This window comes from Lonchura striata, chromosome 1A, assembly GCF_050655825.1.
Source record: "Lonchura striata isolate lonStrDom1 chromosome 1A, ASM5065582v1, whole genome shotgun sequence".
Classification (NCBI taxonomy): Eukaryota; Metazoa; Chordata; class Aves; order Passeriformes; family Estrildidae; genus Lonchura; species Lonchura striata.
The window spans coordinates 62,075,088-62,095,968 of record NC_140741.1 but is presented as its reverse complement, the minus strand read 5'-3'; the positions used below and the strand labels follow the sequence as shown (position 1 = coordinate 62,095,968).

The 20,881-nt window shown below is 36.9% G+C and overlaps 1 protein-coding gene across 1 annotated transcript in view; it reads left to right on the top strand.

The window, feature by feature from the left end:
* Nucleotides 1–20,881, top strand: part of SLC2A13 (solute carrier family 2 member 13) — a 140,552-nt gene that overhangs the window by 79,349 nt on the left and 40,322 nt on the right. Inside the window, exons 5-6 of the mRNA XM_021539109.4 lie at nt 15,964–16,127; nt 20,191–20,311. Coding sequence (XP_021394784.3) covers nt 15,964–16,127; nt 20,191–20,311 — 285 coding nt within the window. The remainder of the gene's footprint in view (nt 1–15,963; nt 16,128–20,190; nt 20,312–20,881) is intronic.

Genomic DNA, 20,881 nt, shown 5'->3' with positions numbered 1-20,881 from the left:
TCTAAACTAGATGTTCTCTGTAGAGAACCCATTTGGGGATTTATTCTGGTTTCATAAAAGACATTTTCCTTTCCTGACAGCAAAATTCTCTGTCTGGAACAAATTAACTGCCATTCAAGGACTAATCTCTTCCTCCATGGCAGAAATTTCTTCCTCTGTGGCACTGCTCTTCAGACTGACTGCTGCAGTCACTGTCATAGATACTCCCCAGAGGTTTCAGACCAGAATCACATCTGCTGCTTTGAGTCACAACTTCATCCTATCTGGTGGGATTTCAGTGTTCATTAGACTAATTAATGATTAGGTGCAGCAATATGACATGGCTTGGCTGTTTTGTCATGTCAATCAGCTTTCTCAAAAATTCACAGTATCAGCTATTTTCTGAATGTTTGGTTTTGTGCAAGATTTTAAATAGGCAGCTTTCTCTTGTTGACACTAAGTTCAGAAGTGCACTGCTGTCTGGTATAATCTCGTTTGGGCTGTTCAGAGGTATCTAAACCAGCAAAACCTACTTTTGTAGAAGGAAACGTTTGGGCAGACGCCCCTCTGAAAGGGGGATCTTTACCTATGTGAAATTAGAGGTATTATGAGGAGAGAGGAGCAAAAGCAGGAGAATAGGAGCAAAATGTAATGCTAAAATTGAATTACTTTCCTCAGAAAAGCAGAACAACACATAGCACTGAATTTGCTGCTGCTTCATTGTGGCCCTGTGGTTTTCCCTCAGAACAGGTTATCCACCTCTGCTTAGGTACTCATACTGTTTTTCCAGGTTTTTAAGAAAAGGTGTTTTGTAATTCTTTTCAGGATAAAAATGCCTAATTATATTGTGTGCATAAGTAATTATTGTTTATGTCTATTATTAATCTGTGGATTGTTGTGGATGAGGTGATTGAATGTGTCCTCAGTAAATTCACAGAGAACATCGAGCTGGGTGGGGATATTATCTGCTGGAGGGTAGGAAGGCTCTGAAGAGGTTCAGGCTGGATGTCATGAGGATTATACATTTAGAAACCACTGTGTGTCTGAGTCAAATAGAAGCCATTGATGGTAGTATGGCACTGTCTTCATTGAAGAAATTAGGGTGATGACCCATCTCAAGGGCAGAGGTTTACTAGCTTTTGGAGAAGATTGAATAACTCTAACCTGGTGGTGAGAAGGCATAGAGCAAATATTTATCTATCCATCAGGTTTTGACCCTGCAGTTTTCTAAACCCATGTTTTCTGCAAATCATGCTTGAAGTCTGACTTGGCTGGGAGAGCGTGACCAAGGCTTCAGGAGATGCCACCTTACCTGCAGGATCAGATTTCCCCAGCAGCATTAAGAAAGGCTTCTTCTGGTTTCTAGTCTTTCTAGACTAGTTTTCCCAACAAAGTCAGCTAATTTTTTTGTGAATTATGCAATAATTAATTTGTTGTTCTTGTGACACAGCTGTTGAGAAAAGTTGTATTCCATGATGTATCTGCAGGTATCTGAAGAACAATGAAGAGTGGCTACAAGGCACAGTTATTTGCTGTGTGCATACTATTACTTAATACAGTTTAAATGTGAAATTTTTGAATTTTGCAGCTCACCTAGACAGGTCTGACAGATAAGTATTATTTAAGGGTTTTTTCAATGTATTTTTAATATATGTAGTCTCTGGTTTTTTTCCATGCCTCCCCATGTGAGAACATGACTAGCAAAAGTTTACATTCTGTCAGTATTCCTTTTTCAGAAGCTACCTTTGTATCACACACTTTTGCCTCTTCTCAAAACAGTGTAAGTTCTGTTTTTCTCTGGTCTCCTCTTATGTGGCACTCTTTATGCCTATAATAAATGCTGACAGCTCCCAGCTCAACAGTTATTTCCATCCAATGCAGACTGTTACGTCACTCAGATTTCTGAGTGCCAGTCTGAGATAAGGACTTGAATGAAAAGGCAGCTGTCATAAGGTTTGTGTCTGAAGAAAATGTTACTGTGTCTGCTAAGGCAGCAGGAGCATCTAAAGCAAGAGCAGCCTTAACCTTCAAGGGGTGTCCAAATCCTCAGCATTCAAGGGCAGAGCACATATTCTTTTGGCTTCTCTCAGTATTCCTAATAAATATTGTTTTGAGAAGGTGAGAGGTGGTGCTTGTTTCTTTCCAACATGAAGATGCCATGATGATCCAAGCTTTCAACACCCACTGCTCCAGTGTATTTTGATTAAGATAAGTATGTTGAGTTTGGGCTTATTCAACATGCAGGTTTCTGCCAGCCAGAGGTGTCCCTGTGGATAGCACAGGTTACTGTAGCCACTGGGCTAGGCATAAAGAGCTCAAAAGCTTTAGGGTTTTTATGTTCTTTGCTTGTTCTCTGTAGAGGACAGAGCTGGCAGGCAGATATGCTGTGCAGTTGTATAATTGACCACTCAGGGAAACTGATGTTTCCTTTCTTTGTAGTAGCAATCCTCCCAATACCAGTTGGGTATTGAGTCATGCCTCTCACCTATGTTATCTACTGAAAGCTCTCAGCCTTTAATTTCCTTTTTCCTTGCAATGGAAGTTCTCTTCCTGAAAGGGGTTCTTAAAAAAAAAGGCACCCTTCTCAGAGCAAAATCTTTGTGAGCAGTAGAGGTTCATGGTATCAATGTGCTGACATGGTCTCAAGTCAGGGTTTAGTGGTGCTTCCTCATTATCTCATCCCTCCCCATCTGTCAGCATCAATTTGGGTTTTTTGCCTTGTGTTTATATTGCCTTTATATTGCCTTGTGTTTATATTTTTGGGAGAGGTGATTTAATTGTTCTGTTTCTGAACAGCACTTAGCACACTGAGTCCTTCCCAGTGCTGGAGACAGATATTTCAGTAATGCAGTCAGCCTTTAGGAATAAAGTTTTGTGATGCACTGCTTCCAACAGTGTAATTTTGCAGACAGTTCTCTTTTAAGTGTAGAATATAATGATCTGATTTCTCCCCTCCTCTTTCCCCATAATTGCTCTGTCTTTATCCAGGCTTTCCTTCCAGAAGGAAGGTCATAGTCTTGCACTGCCAAATGTCACAGACAGCAGCTTCTGCACTGGCTGCAAGAGTCTCATTTCTCTAATAAAATCTTTCCATTTAAAGGAGAAAAAAAAATCCCACATAGTTAATCCTTTGTATTTATTGCAGTGAGAGAAAGGAGCTTTGCTGATGATATGTGACAACATTTTTAATAAACGAAGCTCAGATTTTAAATTCTTTGTGAGAAATAGCTACATGGCCATTTTTTTTGCCAGTGCAAGTAAAGTCTGTCATTTGCAATATCAGTGTTGGTGTTTGAGGGTACAATACATATTAGAATTTTACTTTTTAACCCCAGAATATTTGTATTTGATATTGCAGCATGCTATATTTTACAGTGATATATTTATCTTCTGCAAAGAGTGCTAGGCTCTCCCCTGGTCAGGAGCCATGGGCCTGCTGAAACCCCAGTGGTCATGGAGTTTTGCATGCTCTAGAGAGGTGTGGAGAGTCCAAGGCTGAAGCTTGAGGTCGGTCTGAGAGGAAAAGGTAAAATTCTAGGGAAAAGAATGCACATATAATATGTGTGTTGTAGAACTAGAAAATAAAACTGCAACTTAGCTTTAAGAGATCACTTTTGCAGAAATTTTGTTTCAAGAACTTTGTTAACTTAACTTTTCAGCACATTAAAATGTGGAAAGAAACTACGTTGTTGCAGGTATGTAGTTTATTAGAAATAAGTTAGGAGGAGCAGTGAATCTGCACGTGTGAAGAGTCTTGCTACTGCATATGTACCTATTGTTTTTCTTTTGTCAAGGATCCCCAGACAAACTTCAATTTGAGAAAGTTGGTGTTTTCCTCTTGGACTTGGGTGGATTCTGGGTGTTATTCTTGATGCAGTAAGTAGATCCTGGGAAGGAATTAAGCCCCAGTAAGAAGCCAAGAAGAATGAAGACAAAGGCAGCAGTCAGGAGGAAAAGCCAGACAGAAAGACAGTCAAGAAGCTGGATGAATAGTGGGGTTTTTGTGTGCTTATATATCTATTAACTGTCTCTTATCATGGCCTAGGAAATATTTGAAAATTAAAATTGTATTTTATTAAATGTTTTTTTGTATCAGATAGTAACACACCGTTGATTTTTTTTGTGGGATTGTGTTCTACATTTTTAAAGTCTGGCTTTTTTATTGTGAGCCAGTCACTGTTTGGCTGACCTTGTGTGTGACTAATCCAATGCCATCCATGTGATTGTACCTTTTAAAATCTTGTGAACCCTTACAAATCACAAAAGGTGGGTTATGGCAAAACAACATTCAGATTTAATGGCTGGGAATATAGAGATGACAAAAAGACCCAGATTTCCTATGTGCAGAGGTGCTTTACTCTGAGTGGGAATGAGCAGAACAAAGGCAGTGTCATCCTACTAGTCATTCACAGTCACCTGCTGACAAATTGAGCTGTTTCTGACCTTAAAAAAAGAGAAAGGAAAAAAATAAATGAGAAGCTAAACTACTAGGTCCTAGTCCATGAAACAGGTCTGTTAACTCTTCAATAAATAAATAAAAAAAATTTTATATATATATATATATATATATATATATATATATATATATAAAATAAATAGTTTCATAAGTAATTTGATCCAAACATTTTAGGCCATATCTGAGGAAGTTAATAGGGTCAGAAAAAATAGTGCAAAATATCAAAACAGTCTCCCAGCATTTAGGTGAATTACCTTTATTGAGGACTATTCCCACTAAAAGGGGAAAAGCCTATTCATGGACGGCTTTGCTTGAGGAGGTTTTTTACTCTTCCCTTGCCTCATAGGCCAAGTGTGTCTGCTCAGTGAACTGCTGCTGATTCATATTTTTGTAGATCTCCATCTTCCATTTGTATTTTGTTCTCCTCTTGTAAATGAAATCTTGCTCAGGACTGCCAATTGTAATTTCCTCAGGCAAGAAGATCTTTCTTTTGTGCCAATGAAACTCATAGAAATTTCATATATGTGATGGGTTCTTTCATCTTGGCTTTACTGTTCGTGCTCTTCTGGGATTAATTTATCTTAGCCACTTTGAGAAGAAAAGGATTTTTATTCCAGTGTTATTTCTGGAGTCCTCCTCAGGAGACCAACAAAGCCAGAGCAGTGAGGATACACAGTCAGAGTGCTCAGGTGCCTGATGCAGAATGCTTGCTGAAGCAGTCCATCATCTGTCTTGCATGCTGTGATGGCTCAGTTGTCCTCTGTCACTGAGCTGTCAGGTCAAGATGCTGTTTTTAGCTAAGGTTGCTATTTCTAAAAGGACCTCTTAGAAGAATTGACTGTCTGAAAGCTGATGCCTGTTGCCCTGTAATTGTTACTTCATTAAAATATTTCAGTTACAATCCTTATATGCCCCTAAGTTCTCTAGATACCTGACATGGAAGCTGTCAACTATAAAGTAAAATTTTGTTCAATGTGACATTTTAGAGCAAAATCCCAGTTGTGGGATTTGAGTTAAAGCTGTCAAGAAGACTGGCTTCCTCTTGAGACCTTAACCAACCCATCTATATTCTCACATGAATTTCTATACAGTTCTATACTTCAATCTCAATAAAAATTTCATTCTGATTTCCAAGTAACCTGTCTAATCAGAAGTGAAAGGTATTTGCCAGATTAGCATTTCAGTAGAGCCTACTGGATGAACTGTGAATATAAACTGAAAGGAATTAATAAACATTGCTGCCTAAAAGCACTGAACACATCATCACCATCATCATCATCAAAGACAGAAATTAATTCCAGAAGGAAAAATCAACATTATATTTTGCATTTTTGGTAATACATTTTTGCTGGAGTTTTAGATTATAATCAAAACCAGGTACAATAATTACTCTTTTGAATGCATTAGAGCTGAGTTACCTTCGCCTCAGACAACATTATGCTGTTTTCAACTAACTACATTGTTAATATAAAACCTGTAAGATTGTTCTAAACAAACCTTGCATATGTTGCCATTTATTCTTATGTGCTGAGAGTGGTTGAGTGTTGAAAAATGTGTATAAAAACAATTACTGTGTCAAACACAATCTCACAGATAAGGTAATGGCACAGTCAGTGTGGCAATAGGACTTTTTTCCTGTTTTCTGATTCTATGAATTTGAATATTTGACTTCTCTGGCTTTCTGTATACGTTATGTTGTATTTTATATACTTGCTATTGTTAAATAAAAAAAGGGAAAAAACCCCACAATAACTAGTGTGTTAGAGAAGTCTTGAAAGTGTAACTTTTTTTTCCTCTTCCCCCATTCAGGAGTAGCTGAATCATAGGAAGATTCAGAAAGGGAGACCATTATATCCATTGACAGCAGTAATTACTATTGGCATATGAATACAGAAAAACATAAAGCTGTTTCATTAAATGAAAAATTTTGTGGTAGCTGGCCTCCAGGCTAATAAAATGTATTTGTGTAATTATTGCATTTTAAACCCTTATTTGAAAAGTAGGATAGTGCTGCACTGAGTGATGTAGAAATGTAAAGCAGAATAGGTCTTGGTTCAAGTGATTACAGTTAGAAATTATCAAATACAGGAGTGCAAGCAAAAAGAGAAGAAATATAATTAAAGTGTGAAGAATAATTAGATAAAATAAAATGGGATAAATAAGATACAGTGCATTGATTTTATAAAGAAAAAATCTAGCTGTAGAGCAACCAGATACTTATTCTTTGAACAAGTAAGTGATTTTGATAGAACAAGAAAATGTTGAAAATTTCTTTTATCTAGAAACTTTTGATTTTTTAGTTCAGCTTTAGTTTGAGGATAGGTGGCATTGCTTAAGAACTATAAAATGAGTAAAAGTATAAGAAAAAATGTTGTTACAGAAGGTTGTGAAAAGAAGCTATTGGAAAGACTAATTAACATTATTCATTTCACTGTAGTCCTGTTCATACTTTCACTGAGTTTGATACTATCAGAAATCAGATCTTTCATGTTTTAAAGTTATGTTAGAGCTCAAAGAGGGAAACTTCCTACATAATATGCAGCAGATGACCTTAATATGAAAAGTGTTATTTTCAATACTGTTAAATCTTGGTTTTATTGTAAATATACATATTAAATGTATATGTTGATACATTGAAGTAGTATTAACATAGGAAATTCCAGGGCCTTCTCATCATACTAAGGTGTGTATAATAAATCTTTATTTCAGCAGCATATTTTGCTTAACTCCCAGTGGGGCCCTTTGCTCTGTACCTGGCTGAGAATTGTAGCACCCTGGGTGCTACTGTTTGGTACATTAAATTCATTTCCAATAAGGAAATATATACATCAGTGGGTATGAAACAAATTGTGTAGTGTGGTTATGATTAGATTAATTTTTCACTATGTTGTAGCATTAATATACAACTAAAGAAATGTAATTATTCTTCCTTATTCTTTGTTTCCATTTCTTTAATTAAGTAAGAATACGTTCATTTTTCTTCACTTTGCTCATGTGCTTAGTGTTTGCCAAGTGCAAGGCTTAGTGCTGATGCTATTACTGCAGCCTTTTGAAGCATTTTTCAAGTACTTGTCATTTGAGCACATAAATGCTGAAGTTGTGTTGAGAATTGTTGCATGTTATGTTCAAAGCAGATCCAGTCTGTCAGGTTATTCTTTCCAGAAGAGGCTCCTCATATGGAGAGGAAAATGACCTTGACAACACTTTCTTAATGAGTCTGAAAGGTAGCAAAAGACAATTCTAGCTTCTTAATACTTTAAAAGAAAATATCTGGATTTAATTTTTATTAATTGCCCTGAAGAATAACCTGAATAACCTCTTCATCTCCCCCTTTTGGACATTTCCCCCTGTCCAATTTATTTCTAAACTGTAACACAGACCTCCACAGTGTACTCGTAGTGAGCATAAGGAGAACCGATCAACACCTGCTTTGTCTCCATTTTCTTTTCTGGCTGATTTCAGGTATTATCCACACATGAATCTTCTCATGAGAAGCATGAAAAGGTATTTAAAACTTTGCAGAGAACAAATATGAAGAAATTAAATTACATCTCCAAGGTTACAAAGTCATAGAACTGAGATTAATATTTAGATGTTTTTATCTTGGCATTGAGCTCCCATGATGAATTCTGGAGGACAGAGAATATAAATTTAGTGTAGTCAAGCTGTCCTTCCACATAGAATAATCGGTCTGAATTGGATAAGCTGCCAGGGATTTAAAACTTGGCAGCTTAATTAGTTGCGACAAGGAAATGATAAACATGAAAGCAATCTTTACCTAGAGGTAACAAAGGAAGACTGTGGATGTGCAAAGTATTTGCTCAAAGCAGTTGAACACAAAGACTCTTCTGTATCTATCCTTTATTAGGTGTTTCCTAACAATGATTTGTTTCAGAGAGAAGGTAAAACGTATTTTCAAAAGGGACTCTTAAACTAGCATAGAATCTTTTCAGCTGTTTATTGACTTTGTGTTGAAGTTTTCCTTCAACTTTATCTAAAGTTTTGTTTTATATGTATTTTCTAGTGGCTTCATTAAATTTTAAATGCAAAGTATATATAAATACTACACATAAGACAGCAGTAAATGGTGATAGCAAGTTCTCTCCTATGTGGTTGTCATATACTTAAAGAACAGCGTAAGATGGTCTGTATAAATTTAGAATGGAATTTCCCTGTTGAATAGAAGTATACAGAGTGTAATACACTCCAGGGATTATCAAACAAATCTGATGTGTAGCGTATGGTTCACAGATTAAAAGGTTACTATTCTGCACTGTAGAGAATGTAGCTCTATTACATTAGCCTTTAGCTCTGTATTACATCAGTCTTTGCTCTGCTTTATAAAGCTGTAACAGTTTTGATGTGGTGCTGAATTGCTCTGTTTTGTGCTGAAGAGAAGAGCAATGTGATTGTCCCTTTCAGCAGGTGGTGCATGCACAGCACCTTGCTTTGCTGCCCTTGTGCAGGCTATGCTGAAACATTTCTCACAGCACATTAGAAATGTATTGCAGCCCTCTGCTAGAGTTTTGTTTCGTAGCTGCTTTAATGACAATTGTTCTTACCATTTATGAATGGCAACTGGTGCAGATGTCACCAACTTCACAGCACTGGTGAAATGTTTTTGCACTCACATAACAAATAAGAAAGTGCAAGCTAAAAGCTAAATCCTTGGAGGAGTGAGTAAATTCAGTTTCCTCAGGTAAAATTGCTGAAAGAAGCTCAGCTTCTGCAAGGGGTTCTCTAGTGGTACTAAAAGCTTGTTCTGGGTCTTTACAGCTGATATATTTTCTATTAAGGGTTTTGAACTGGGAATTATAGTGGAATTCTCACCTCTGCTGTAAGCAGAGCATCTCTACAAAGCATAGTCAGGACACAGAGTGAAGCAGCGTGGGTAGAAAGAGGTCTAATGGAATTCTTGGGCTAGAGCATCAAAAATTGAGACTGATGCTTTGTTTATTGGCAGAAAAACAGAAATGCATAGTTGGGATGCTTGCAGATTCATTTTTAGTAAGTGAGAGGGAAAGAATGAGGCTATTCTGATAAGCTTTACTGTTGAAACTGAAGAGGAAGTTTCAAAAGCATCATCCAAATGCTGCATTCAGGTAAATTAATCATTCAGACATCAGAAATTAAATCCTTTGAGTTTTTTGATTGTCATTTATATGCTGTGTTAACATAAATCCTATGTTTTTATCCAACCTGAACATAAAATAAAAAAAATCTGTCTGCATTGGTGATTCCACCATAAGACATTTTTTGGGTATGCTGTGATTTTTTCCTTTCTCTGCTAGAACAGATGAGACAAAGGACAACAAAAAAAAAAAAGTGTAATACAAGCAGACACTGCTGAATTAATATTCACACTGCACATGTTTAAGTTTGCTGTGCAATTGCTTTTGTTTTCTAAGCAAGGCGAATATACAAGTCTGTTGAGATCTAGATGATGTGCAGTGTATGTCTGAAATATATCACAAGGGTAATATTTGGTTATATGAATATTAAAACCTGAGACTTGATTTAGAAATTTCAAATAAATCACCACAAGTGAGTGGCATGGATTTGAAAGACACTGAATACCTGCCATTTCTTAGAATTTGATTCCAGAAAAATCTAAAAATACTAATTCCTGAATGCAGATTTAGAATGGTCAGTTGAGGTTGTCAAAATAAGATATTTTTGCCAAAACTTGTACTCCTGAAAAGGATCTCATCTGCCATCACAAATATGAGCTCAGATGGAGTAACTCCAGAATTATGCTTTTGTGTTTGTTTTGTAAACAGTCCTAAGATGACTTTTGGTAATATGGGTGCATCTGTGCATTTAAGTCCAGGGAAGACTTTTGTGCCAGCTATTTCCCATAAACTTTTTTTTTTTTTTTTTTTTTAACAGAGGACATATGCTTAAAAGTGTTACTAGTAAGGGCATTGTGCCCAGTAGTGACTGCAGCTACAGTGTACTCATGTGCACATATGCATGCTGCCATTGCTCATTGCTCATCGTGGAGTTTTCCCTGAATGAATGTGGGATTGGTGCCAATAGGTTTTAAGGGGTTTTCTCTGTGTGTTTGTGTGTGTGTGTGTGTGTGTTTCTGGTGCTGTAACGGGCTACTTAAGAATGAGATGAAAGTGTATATTTAATGTAACGTTGTTAAAGAAGGCTTCCACCATTTATTCCAACATCGAGTGTCGGTGCTGGGGTCATCACAGGGGCTTTAGGTGCTCCTCCCTACCAGTGGAGCAGTGCCAAAGGCTGCTGTGGCTGCTTGTTCTCTGTTTTGCTCTTTGTTCTTCTACCCCACCCTATGAGCTAGGGCCTTTCCCAGCCTCACCTTGCAGAAGAGTTTTTTCTCACTGAGCCTTTAACTGTTGGCTTTCTCAACTCTCCGGCACTTTGTCCAACCCTGTGTCCCCGTGTCCCTGTGTCTGAGATTGGTTATATTTTTTCCATTTATTTTCTTTTCAGAAGGACAGTTTGTCATCTCAGTATCTTTACTTGTGGTTAAATTACTTTTTTCTGCTTTGCATCCTCTTGCCTTTCCAGAAGTGCAGCCCATTCTCTGGCTTTTCAAGCTGTGCAAGAAAAACATTTTTAATCCAATGTCTTCTAATTAAAATTGAAAAGCATAGAATCCTAGAATGGTTTGGGTTGGAAGAGACCATAAAGACCACCCAGTTCCAGCCCTCCACCATGGGTAGGGACATCCTCCACTAGAGCAGGTTGCTCAAAGCCCCACCCAACATGGCCTTGACCACTTTCAGCTTTCAGGGATGGCATGTCCACAGCTTCTCTGAGAAACTGTTCCAGTGCCACACCACCTTCACAGGAAGGAATTTGATCCTAATATCTAATTTAAACCTACCTTTCAATATCCCATTACTCTAAGCATGCTAGCTCCTGGCTCTTGTGAGACTTTTTCTTTTTTTTTTTTTTTTTTTTTTTCTTTTTTTCTTTTTTTTTTAGTGCTATGTACATTCTGCAGGTCTATTGATTTTAATGAGGACTGATTTCATTTTTTGGGATCCCAGAGAACTTTCAGCAGGCATTAGAATACCCTGGAATATTAAACCTGATTTAAATTTAACTGAAATTGTCAGAATAAATGAATAATTGAACAAGGTATGTTTTGTGAAACACCTGGGGGATTTTCTTTCCCTGCTTTTATACTCAGTAATTTGCAGACAGCACTTATCTGCATTGAGACTCGGAATGTCATTATTCTGCTGCAGGTAGTACTGGTGGATAGCTGTGAATACTCATTCTTCTTCCTCCTCTTTCCCAAAAACCCCAGTGGTCTCCATTTATAAAACAGGGATGACAGTGGTGATTTTCTTTCATAAAGGTTCTGGTGAAGAGTTAGGCACTCATATACTGAGTAAAGGCACTAAAGACAATGTGGAAAAGTTGATATTACTTTGCTCTTTGTTGCAGTGCAAAGCACACAAGTGTTATGGACTCCAACCTATTTTTTCTGTGCTGGAAACTGAATGCTGTTTTAGGAAGAGAAGGAGGATGATAAAGACTTTGTTCCCTCCAGTGCTTTCATTAATCTTCAGCTCTGCCTATTACTTTTCAGTTTACCTCTTCAATAGATTTTAACTGCAGGGTTCTGTCTAAAAAAATTACAGAACATTATTTTGCAGACTGATGGATAGTTTGGTATTATTTTCTTGCCTAATATTTTTTCTTGTCATAAATAGATCCAGCTCTTTGTATTTTATTATTTTTCTATTATGAAGAACAAAACAATTTCTGTCCCCTAAAGTTTCACATGAGACCTGTGAAGGACCCACATGAGTAGGTGAATTAAGTGAGGGTGAAAAGTACACTGACTGTTGGCAAAGAGGTATCTTGTGCAGAGCAAATAAGTTAAAAAAAAAAAAAAAAAAAGTTTGGGTTTTTTTTTCAATCTCACAGTACATACTGCAACAGTATTTTCATCTGACCCAACAGGTGTGTGACAGCACTGTGGTAACTTAAGGAAGTGAATTTCTTTGTGTATCTTGGTGATCTTAATCCTTTAAAACTTTTTAATCCCTGTCAAACACTGGTACACTTATTTTGCTTAAGAGCTATAGAGTTTAGTCTGTTTGGACACTAAAAAAAGTCCTGTGTTTTCTTAATTACCATAATTACTTGGTAATTTTGAAATCATTTTCACATATGTTGTACATGGATAACACATGCTGAATCAAAGAACCTGTTGGATGTATATATTTATCTGTCAAGCAGTACTAAATTTTGAATGTTTGTATTACCATAATATAATTGTATGATTGTAATAAGTGGCATTTACTATGTCATTTCAGTCTGTGCTGAAAGCATTTGTAACACAATACACCATTACTGCCAAACAGGGAATTTGAAGGTTTAACTTAGTTTAAGTGTATAGTGGCAGCTCAGCAGGTTGCCTTCCAGGTAGTGATTCTGAAAAATCCATTATAGAAGTTGAGATGATATGGCAGCCTTTTCCTTGAAAAGCTGCTCAGGTTTCTCTAAAGAGAGATTAGATTTATTCATTACTTTTACAAGAGTTATAAATTCTGTCTAAAAAGGCTGAAATCCTGAGGCAGAAACTTTGTTGGAGTGGACTTAGTACGACAGGTGGAGCAGCATCTTGTGGAAGGTGGGGACACTCAGAGCAGTGATGGCACCTTATCAGCAAACATTGATTTTCCCTGGGAGCTACAAAGCCTGGCAGGGTGGGCAGCTTCCCTGCTGCTGAAGATGCTAAGCTGGGAACCCTGATGCATCCAGAGCTGTCTGTAAGATCTGCTTGAAGGGAGGAAATTATCCTTTTCTTTAAACCTTCAACATTGTACCTTTTAAAAATCCTGACTTATTAAAAGGAAAAAGGGAGGGAAAGTATTTTCGGGTTCTTAATTTCCTTCAATACTTTGCATTTTCAGTATAGTCAAAGGATTACTCTGAAGAGGCTTGAATGTGGATGTGTTTTTGGTTTATTTTTCTTCAATGTACTGCAGCTTTTGATATAACAATTCATAATGTTGAATTTCTTCATAATTTTGACATCCTCAAATATCAACTATATTAAAAATCTTTCTGTGTATGTCCAACTCAGTTACTTTGTGTGGCTTTGTAATTGCATGTATTTATTTACTTTCTAAGATACAGTATTTGCTTTAATATTTCAAGGATTCACATGTTTTAAATTTTCTTTATGTTTTAGAAAATAAGCTAGGATTGCCCAACTTTGTCACTGAAGCTGTATTCCCTGCAGGACTTGCAGTATTAGCTGTGTTTGTATAATACCACAATTTAACCTTTTCCTACCATGTAGGTTTTGTCCCTTGTCAGGAAGAACTTGAAAAGACTGATGTTTTGTTACATTAATATACAGGCAGGACTGCACAGACTTATACAAAAAAATAACCATACTAAAAAAGGTGAACTTGAGCAAATATATTTAGTAGTTGTTATAATCTGTGTAAGTGCCCTTTTAAATTTTGGAAATTTGGTTGCTATGCTGTAATAACTATAAACATCACTGCTCAACAGCTAGGCTTTGGTAGTTTAGCATTTGGATTTGCAGATTCTAAAGTTCCCTGGTTTGTTTACCACAGGAATGAAATATGCTGTTTATTTATGGACGAATAGCAAACTTCTCTTTGAAAATATGTTACCTGTGAGTGCAATAAGCAGTCAGAAGGAATGATGGGGGCAAATGGTACATGTTTGTATGGATTAGGCAGTAGACATCTACATGCTTATATGTGATTCCTTATCCTTTGCACATTTTTTACTGCATAGACAGTACATTTTACATTGTTGTTGACAACTGGCAATTTCTGACTTCCCAGTAGAACTGGGTTTTAAGGAGATTTAGGCATGTTGAGTTAAATTTGTCTTCCTGAAACCTTGTGTGATGGAAGTAAATAGGAGTTTCATAGTAGGTGTCAGCAGGCCAACACTTGACATTTGTTATTTTCCTGCCCTTATGTAGAAAAAGAAACATGTATTGGGAAATCAGAGTCGTTTTGGTGGCTGAAACAGTGCAGGTCTCTGTACCTTTTGACAGTTAGTGATTTAATTTAGGGTGCCTTAGGACATGAGGACACGTTAATGTTTTGATGTCTATTCTTCATTAATCTTCTCTCCCTAAGAATCACAGCCTGGCTGGGTCTCAGGTGTGCAGCTCTTTGACAGGAGCTGAGCCTGCCTGAGTCCCTGCAGTCACCCAGGGGTGGGCAGAGACCAAGCCTGGCTCAAAACCACGTGCAGGGACTGGGTGCTCAGTCCCAGCAGCTCACCTGGAGGCCCTGGTTGTGTAGGCATTGCCTCACATGGCTGCACTGGAGAAGAGGAGCTGGGGAAATCTAAATGGCTTGTGGGTGAGGGGGTAACATCCAGCATAGTCATGGTCAGTTACAGGTGGTACTGTCTTAAATGGCATGTCAGCATATTACCCCATCATGGGTTATTGATGTAAAGCAAACAGCAGAATGTGCTTGGGATAGAGGAATGGGAACTGCTAATATTCCTGAAGCTAGCACATCTGGGTGTTAAGACAACAAGGGAACATAAAGCAAGCTACATATTGACCAGAGACCAAAAAAAAAGAAGTTTTTATATTCTTGATGGTTATTCCTGTGTGATAGCCTGTTGACTGTGAGGTGTAAGAGGGCTGGAGTATTCAGTATTTCAGTCAGCAAAAATTAATACAAGCTGTTCTACAGCACCAACAAAAGTACTTGTGTTTCCTTGGGCATTTTTTTAGCTCTCCCTGAGAACATGGGCACAACGTCTGTGTTCATTTGATTGCTGTGAAAAATGGTAGAAGGCTTCCTCTCTCCTCCCTTTTAATTTTACTCAGTTCAATTTTTTATGAGTTATTGTGTGTGTGGAACAATTGATTCCATTTAGAAAGCAGTAGAACATTCTGTCAAATACTCCTGTTGGGTGCAGATTCGCATCCCTGCAGTGTGGTGCTAAGGCATTTCAAAACAATCATTTTTTGCTTAAAACAAAAGCAATGCCATAGAGAGAGTTTTGTGCTCTTCAGTGGCACTCAAATGAGACTGCAAAATCTAAAACCAGGAAGATGCAAGTGTCAACTTGCAGCATCTTGGATGCTGTAGATTAATTCTGTATGACCTTTAAGAGGACTGAAAAATCTATTTGATTTTGAGCTGTCTTTCCCTAGACAATATACAGACTGCTAAAATCCCAAAAAGAGCATAAAGCAATGGATGAATATGAAAGGCAGATTAATTTAAATTAAAAATGCAAACCCTGTTTCTAGCCGAATATGATTGACCACTGAAAATACAAACAGCCAAGAGAATGGCAGTTCATCTTTTGATATCCTCCAGTCAAAACTTTAGTCAGGTGCAAGTTATGCCTTGGTTACGCTTGATTTCCCAGGGTGATTGTGTGTCAGTCTTTAACTGCATTATTCAAGAGGTCACACTTGATATTTGTTATCATCTTTTTCAAATTGAATCAAAAACTATTACATGAGCCAAATTGAAATTAATGGTGTTCTTATTTGTTTCTCCCTCCCTTCACAGGTACTACAGTGCTACCATTTTGCAGATGTCGGGAGTAGAAGATGACAGGCTTGCAATCTGGCTGGCTGCACTGACAGCATTTATAAATTTTATTTTTACCCTTGTGGGAGTCTGGCTTGTTGAAAGAATGGGTCGCCGGAAACTTACACTTGGTAGCTTAACAGGTGAGTGTCTCATTAGTGTACTGTATTTTCCTCATTGTTATTAATTAAAGGAAAATAAAATTTCAAGTGCAATTTTTTCCAAAGTACTCCTCTTTAAAATTACAGTTTTGATGCCATCTTCTCTCTGAAATCTTACAGGTTTTCAAGTCTATTAGTAAAATACCACAACTAGAGGCTAATTTAAAATTGACAGGTGATTCTTTTTTCAGGTGCTTTTCTTCTTGAAGCCGTGTTTGACAATGTTTTCATTTAGCTTTTTTTTCCAGTTTAAGGAATCAAATGCCTGGAACATCACAGGTGGTTAGTTTTTAAATCTTATATATAATTTTGGGCTTATTAATTGGAATTCAGAACCACTTGATGAAGGTGTACCAGAGAAAGCATATTGCATAGCCATTGCAGCACTTTGTACAAAGTAATGCAATTCTCTGCATAGTTACCTCAGAGACAGTACTGTAAATACCTTGCATACATTAATGTGATTTTAATTCACCTCCTGTATGAGATACAAAAGACAGAATTCTGGGGTTTTTTTTGTCCAAATACTCAAACACCATAACTCATCACATAGTCTTTTCTTAAAAGCATGGAAAGGCAGAGCAAGCAGCCTTCCTATGTTCAGTGTATCCTGTTGTTAGGATGGTAATTCCCTACTTGTTCCTGCCTTATGTGCTTGTTTTTGCTGAAGTGATCTGTGACCAAAACTTGCCTCTGGCTGAATGTCTGGAAGGTTCAGATGTTTCCAAGAACAGAGTTTTGTAAAGAGAAACTCTTCCTGCTCCTCTTGAAATAGTGTTCACAAGTTTTTAGCTGTAAAGGTTTAATGTCTTCATATTTTGTGCTGCTGTTGCTGTCAAGGATCCAAATTTCTAGTTAGTGCAACCCAGCAGAGAGGGATACCAGCTGCCATGTCACTGGATGTGCAATTCCCAGCTCTCAGCCGAGTTAATCTACGCTTGAGTATTTGAATGTGTTTATATATAGGCAGAGCAGCAACAGCACAGAGACAAGAGTTGTTTGGTACACAGTTACTCAAAGCATGTTTCTCACATTTTAAAAATATGAAACAAAATCTCACATTGCTACTTTCAGTCTGTTTCACATCAGTTACAATACATCTCCCCTGTATGTCTTTCTGTGCCTCCAGAATGTTTGTGGTGTGGATCCCTCCAGGCCTTGCACTGACACTTCTGAATCTTGGGTGCTGCCTCTCCTTTAATGCCTATTGAAACAGAGGATTGATTGATTGATTGATTGATTGATTGATTGATTGATTTGTTTGGCCACAGTAATTTCATATGTCTGGCCAGCCCCCTTGAGGAGCTTATTGCTTATTTGGACCCAGCTGTATAGCTGTGGTAACCAACATGGACTTTTCATATTTTCAGAGCTCTTTCCTTTTTGGCTCTGCTTAACATATTCAAAGTTTGTACATACGAAATGTAGATATAAATGTCTCTTACAAAGCATGTTAGTCATGGATCAGAGGAGAATAAGACACAGAATTATAATAATGGAGCATAATGCATTTAAAGAGTTATTTGTTAATGATGTTTGCACACAAAGTAATTGTAAAAATGGTCTTTTTTTTGTGGCTGGTTGCTCGCTGCCTGTCTGCAGTGTCACTTGAGCCAAGCTCTAATGCTTGCTGTGGTTTTATCCTACAGTCCCTCCTTAAAGGATAATATAAATAATGACAGTCAGGAAATCATACATCATCCCTCTATACTAGTTAGAATTTTGTCAAGCAACATTTGATTTAGCTAGTGGTGGATATGATGTGTTTTCCTTAGCAAGGGGGCTGTGTAATAGAATGATTACTATATCTACTGATGGATTTGTTTTCTGTGTTGAGTTTTCCTACAGGGTAAGCATATCTTACTGCTCTACTTTGGTTTGCATTTAAGGACATTACAATTTACACTGAGTTATTACTGGCAGCTTCTCTGGTCTTTGGGGAAGCCAGGTATACCCCAGTCTCCCATTGCATACAATGAAAACAAAACTACTGCTTTTGCCTGCTGCTGCTGCAAGGATGAGGGGCTTTGTTTTTTTAATAAAGGCTAATTGATTAGATGTTTATTAGATAAAAAACTACAAGTATAATCAGAGAGTAACAATAATACTTTGATTAAAAGCTAATATGCTATAATTTAATTTTGTAATCTTGTGCAACTTTTCCTGCTTTCTGAAAACACTTGGCAGAGATGTTTTAGATTTCATTATGTATGTCTTTATCATTCTCAAAATATTAGAAACTTTTGAAAAATGGAAGCTTCCAGACATCATTATGAAAAATTATAGTAAATTTCTGAAAAAAATCCCACTGTTTTAGTTCTCTAATTACTGATTTGTCTCAATTTCCTGTCCATTTTATATCTTTCTTTATATTATCTGTATAATTTCTTTATCTTTCTTCTGCTCTTTTTCTTTCGCTAATTTTTTTTTTTCAAAACTGTTAGTTGGAAAGCATGCAGGAACTCTGACAAGCATATCATTAATTTTATTTGTGTTTTATTCTTTCCCTTCAGAAATTTTCAATTTGAAAGGTACTTGGTCATTGTACAATTTGTATCTCCTTTTGTAACAGAGGGTATCTAAAATATCTTCAGGATATTTCCTTTTTCTTTTTCCCACCTGAGCTAATGATGTACTGTGATTGTTTGGTTCAATTCATCATACAAAAACATCCACAGCATGAAAACATATTAAACTTCATTTTCCAAGTTTACATATTCAGTACTTTTCCAAAGAAACAAGATACTTAGATACTGGAAGTGAGAGTTAGTGTATTTGGTTAACTTAAAAGACAGAGCATATTTAGAATGAATATAAGTAAGATTATAGACCCTGTCTAAATATATTTGCTGTCTGGTTTATGGCATTTTGGAAGTACAGGATATCTAGTGCAATATCCAGCCTGCCCTGGAAACTGAGATTACTAGTGTACCTATCAGCCATAGCTAGAAGAGAGCCAAGTAAGGAATATCTAATGGAAGGTGCTTTCTGCACATATAGTTTGTGATTGAGTTTAAGCTCTTAGTTGCCTCATTTTGTGTGGTCCAGCCATTCCTGCCTGTTGGCTGTGGCTGCTGCACAGCCATATTCACAGATAACATTATTACAGAAATATTGGTACTTCAGATATTTTTATCTCTGAGAAAGGTTTTCACATACTTTGGTGTGTTTTTTCACATACTTTTTTCACATACTTCTGGTGTGTTTGCCAGCTAGGAAACTTTTATGCAACACAGATCTCAATGAGTCATCAAGTGGCAAGAGGTAAAGTTTTATAAGTCTGAGTTTGAGGCAGTTGCAGTAGTATCATGAGTAGTGAGGTTTATCTATCTTCATTAAAATGATACAGTATATTGTGTGTGTGGCAAATAAGGTAGGAAAACTATGAGTTATCTTCCAGTAACTCATAGTGGTTAACTCAAATGGCCTGTTGCACAAAATGTGAATGTTTTTATCATCTTCTTCTTGTCATTTTGTCCAGTTTGTGCACAAGGTATTTATTGGGGGAAACGGAAGCAAAACTATGGAAGGGGATTTTTTGAAACAATATATGTTGCACTTTTTGATGGTGTTGTTATGAAAAGTTGAATTTCTCTAGTTTCACAAAGGGAAGTAGAGTCAATGAAAAAGCTGATGCTACTTTCTGTTTTACAGAAAAGCCTACAAGTCTGGGTGTGGGAGTGGAGAAGAGTATGGTGATTTCAAAGCCACTAATAAATTGCACCTTTACAACATTATTTTCAACACAAATAATAATAATACCTGTTCATTCAAGCAGTCATCACAGATTAAAAGAGTCTCAACCTACTAATTTAATATCTGGACATGAAAGCTGGTGCACTTGACTTTAATATCGAACCTAATTTGGGATGTGGATGTCGCAGAGGGTACTTTTCTTAGGTTCTCAACTCCTTAGGGAATGCTGTATGCATAATATGCATAGTGATGGGGTGCCTTGCTTTCCCAAGCAGAGTTCAGTTCAACAGAGAACTATTTCATGTGCTCTGGAGAAAAGTGTCACATTGTTCTTTATCTGTATTTTTAGGTACTGCTGTAGCACTCATTATCCTAGCTTCGGGATTTTTGCTATCAGCTCAGGTCTCGCCAAGAATCACACTTAATCCAACAGATCCTTCACATCAAAACTCTACCTGCACAAAATACAGGTGAGATTTCATGGTCATTCATCCAATCTTCTTGAAGATTGTTTCCAATTAATTTTTACAACCTAGTGTGAGTAACAGACAGTTATTCACAAAGTCTAATACAAAGAACTAAACTAGACAGCTAAATTTCAAATCCTAACTTCCCTCTGTAGAGAAAATTAGGCTTTTTGATTAAATTCTCTGAGTATTCCTTTGGAATTTCTTGGACAAAGTAAGGTGGTTAAGTGACAAATTCCACATATACCTCTTCTAATATATCATGCCTGCTACAAGCTACAGTGTACACAAAGTCGGGAATATTTTATAAGGAATTTATAAAAATGCTTTCTGTTATTCATCTGCTTGTCATGTATGACAGCTTTAAACACTTCAAGAAGATGTGTTCCTTGCCTGTTGTTTTCCTGAGCAGGAAGAAGTAATGATCAGATAATTGCATACCAATAAACAATTACAAGAAATGTGCAGGTTTTGACCTGTTTTCCATATGCAGTCATGGTTTCAAATAACATTAATTCTGGGGGGGGTCTAAGAATGTGTCATTTTCTATATTTTATATTTTATTCACATGTG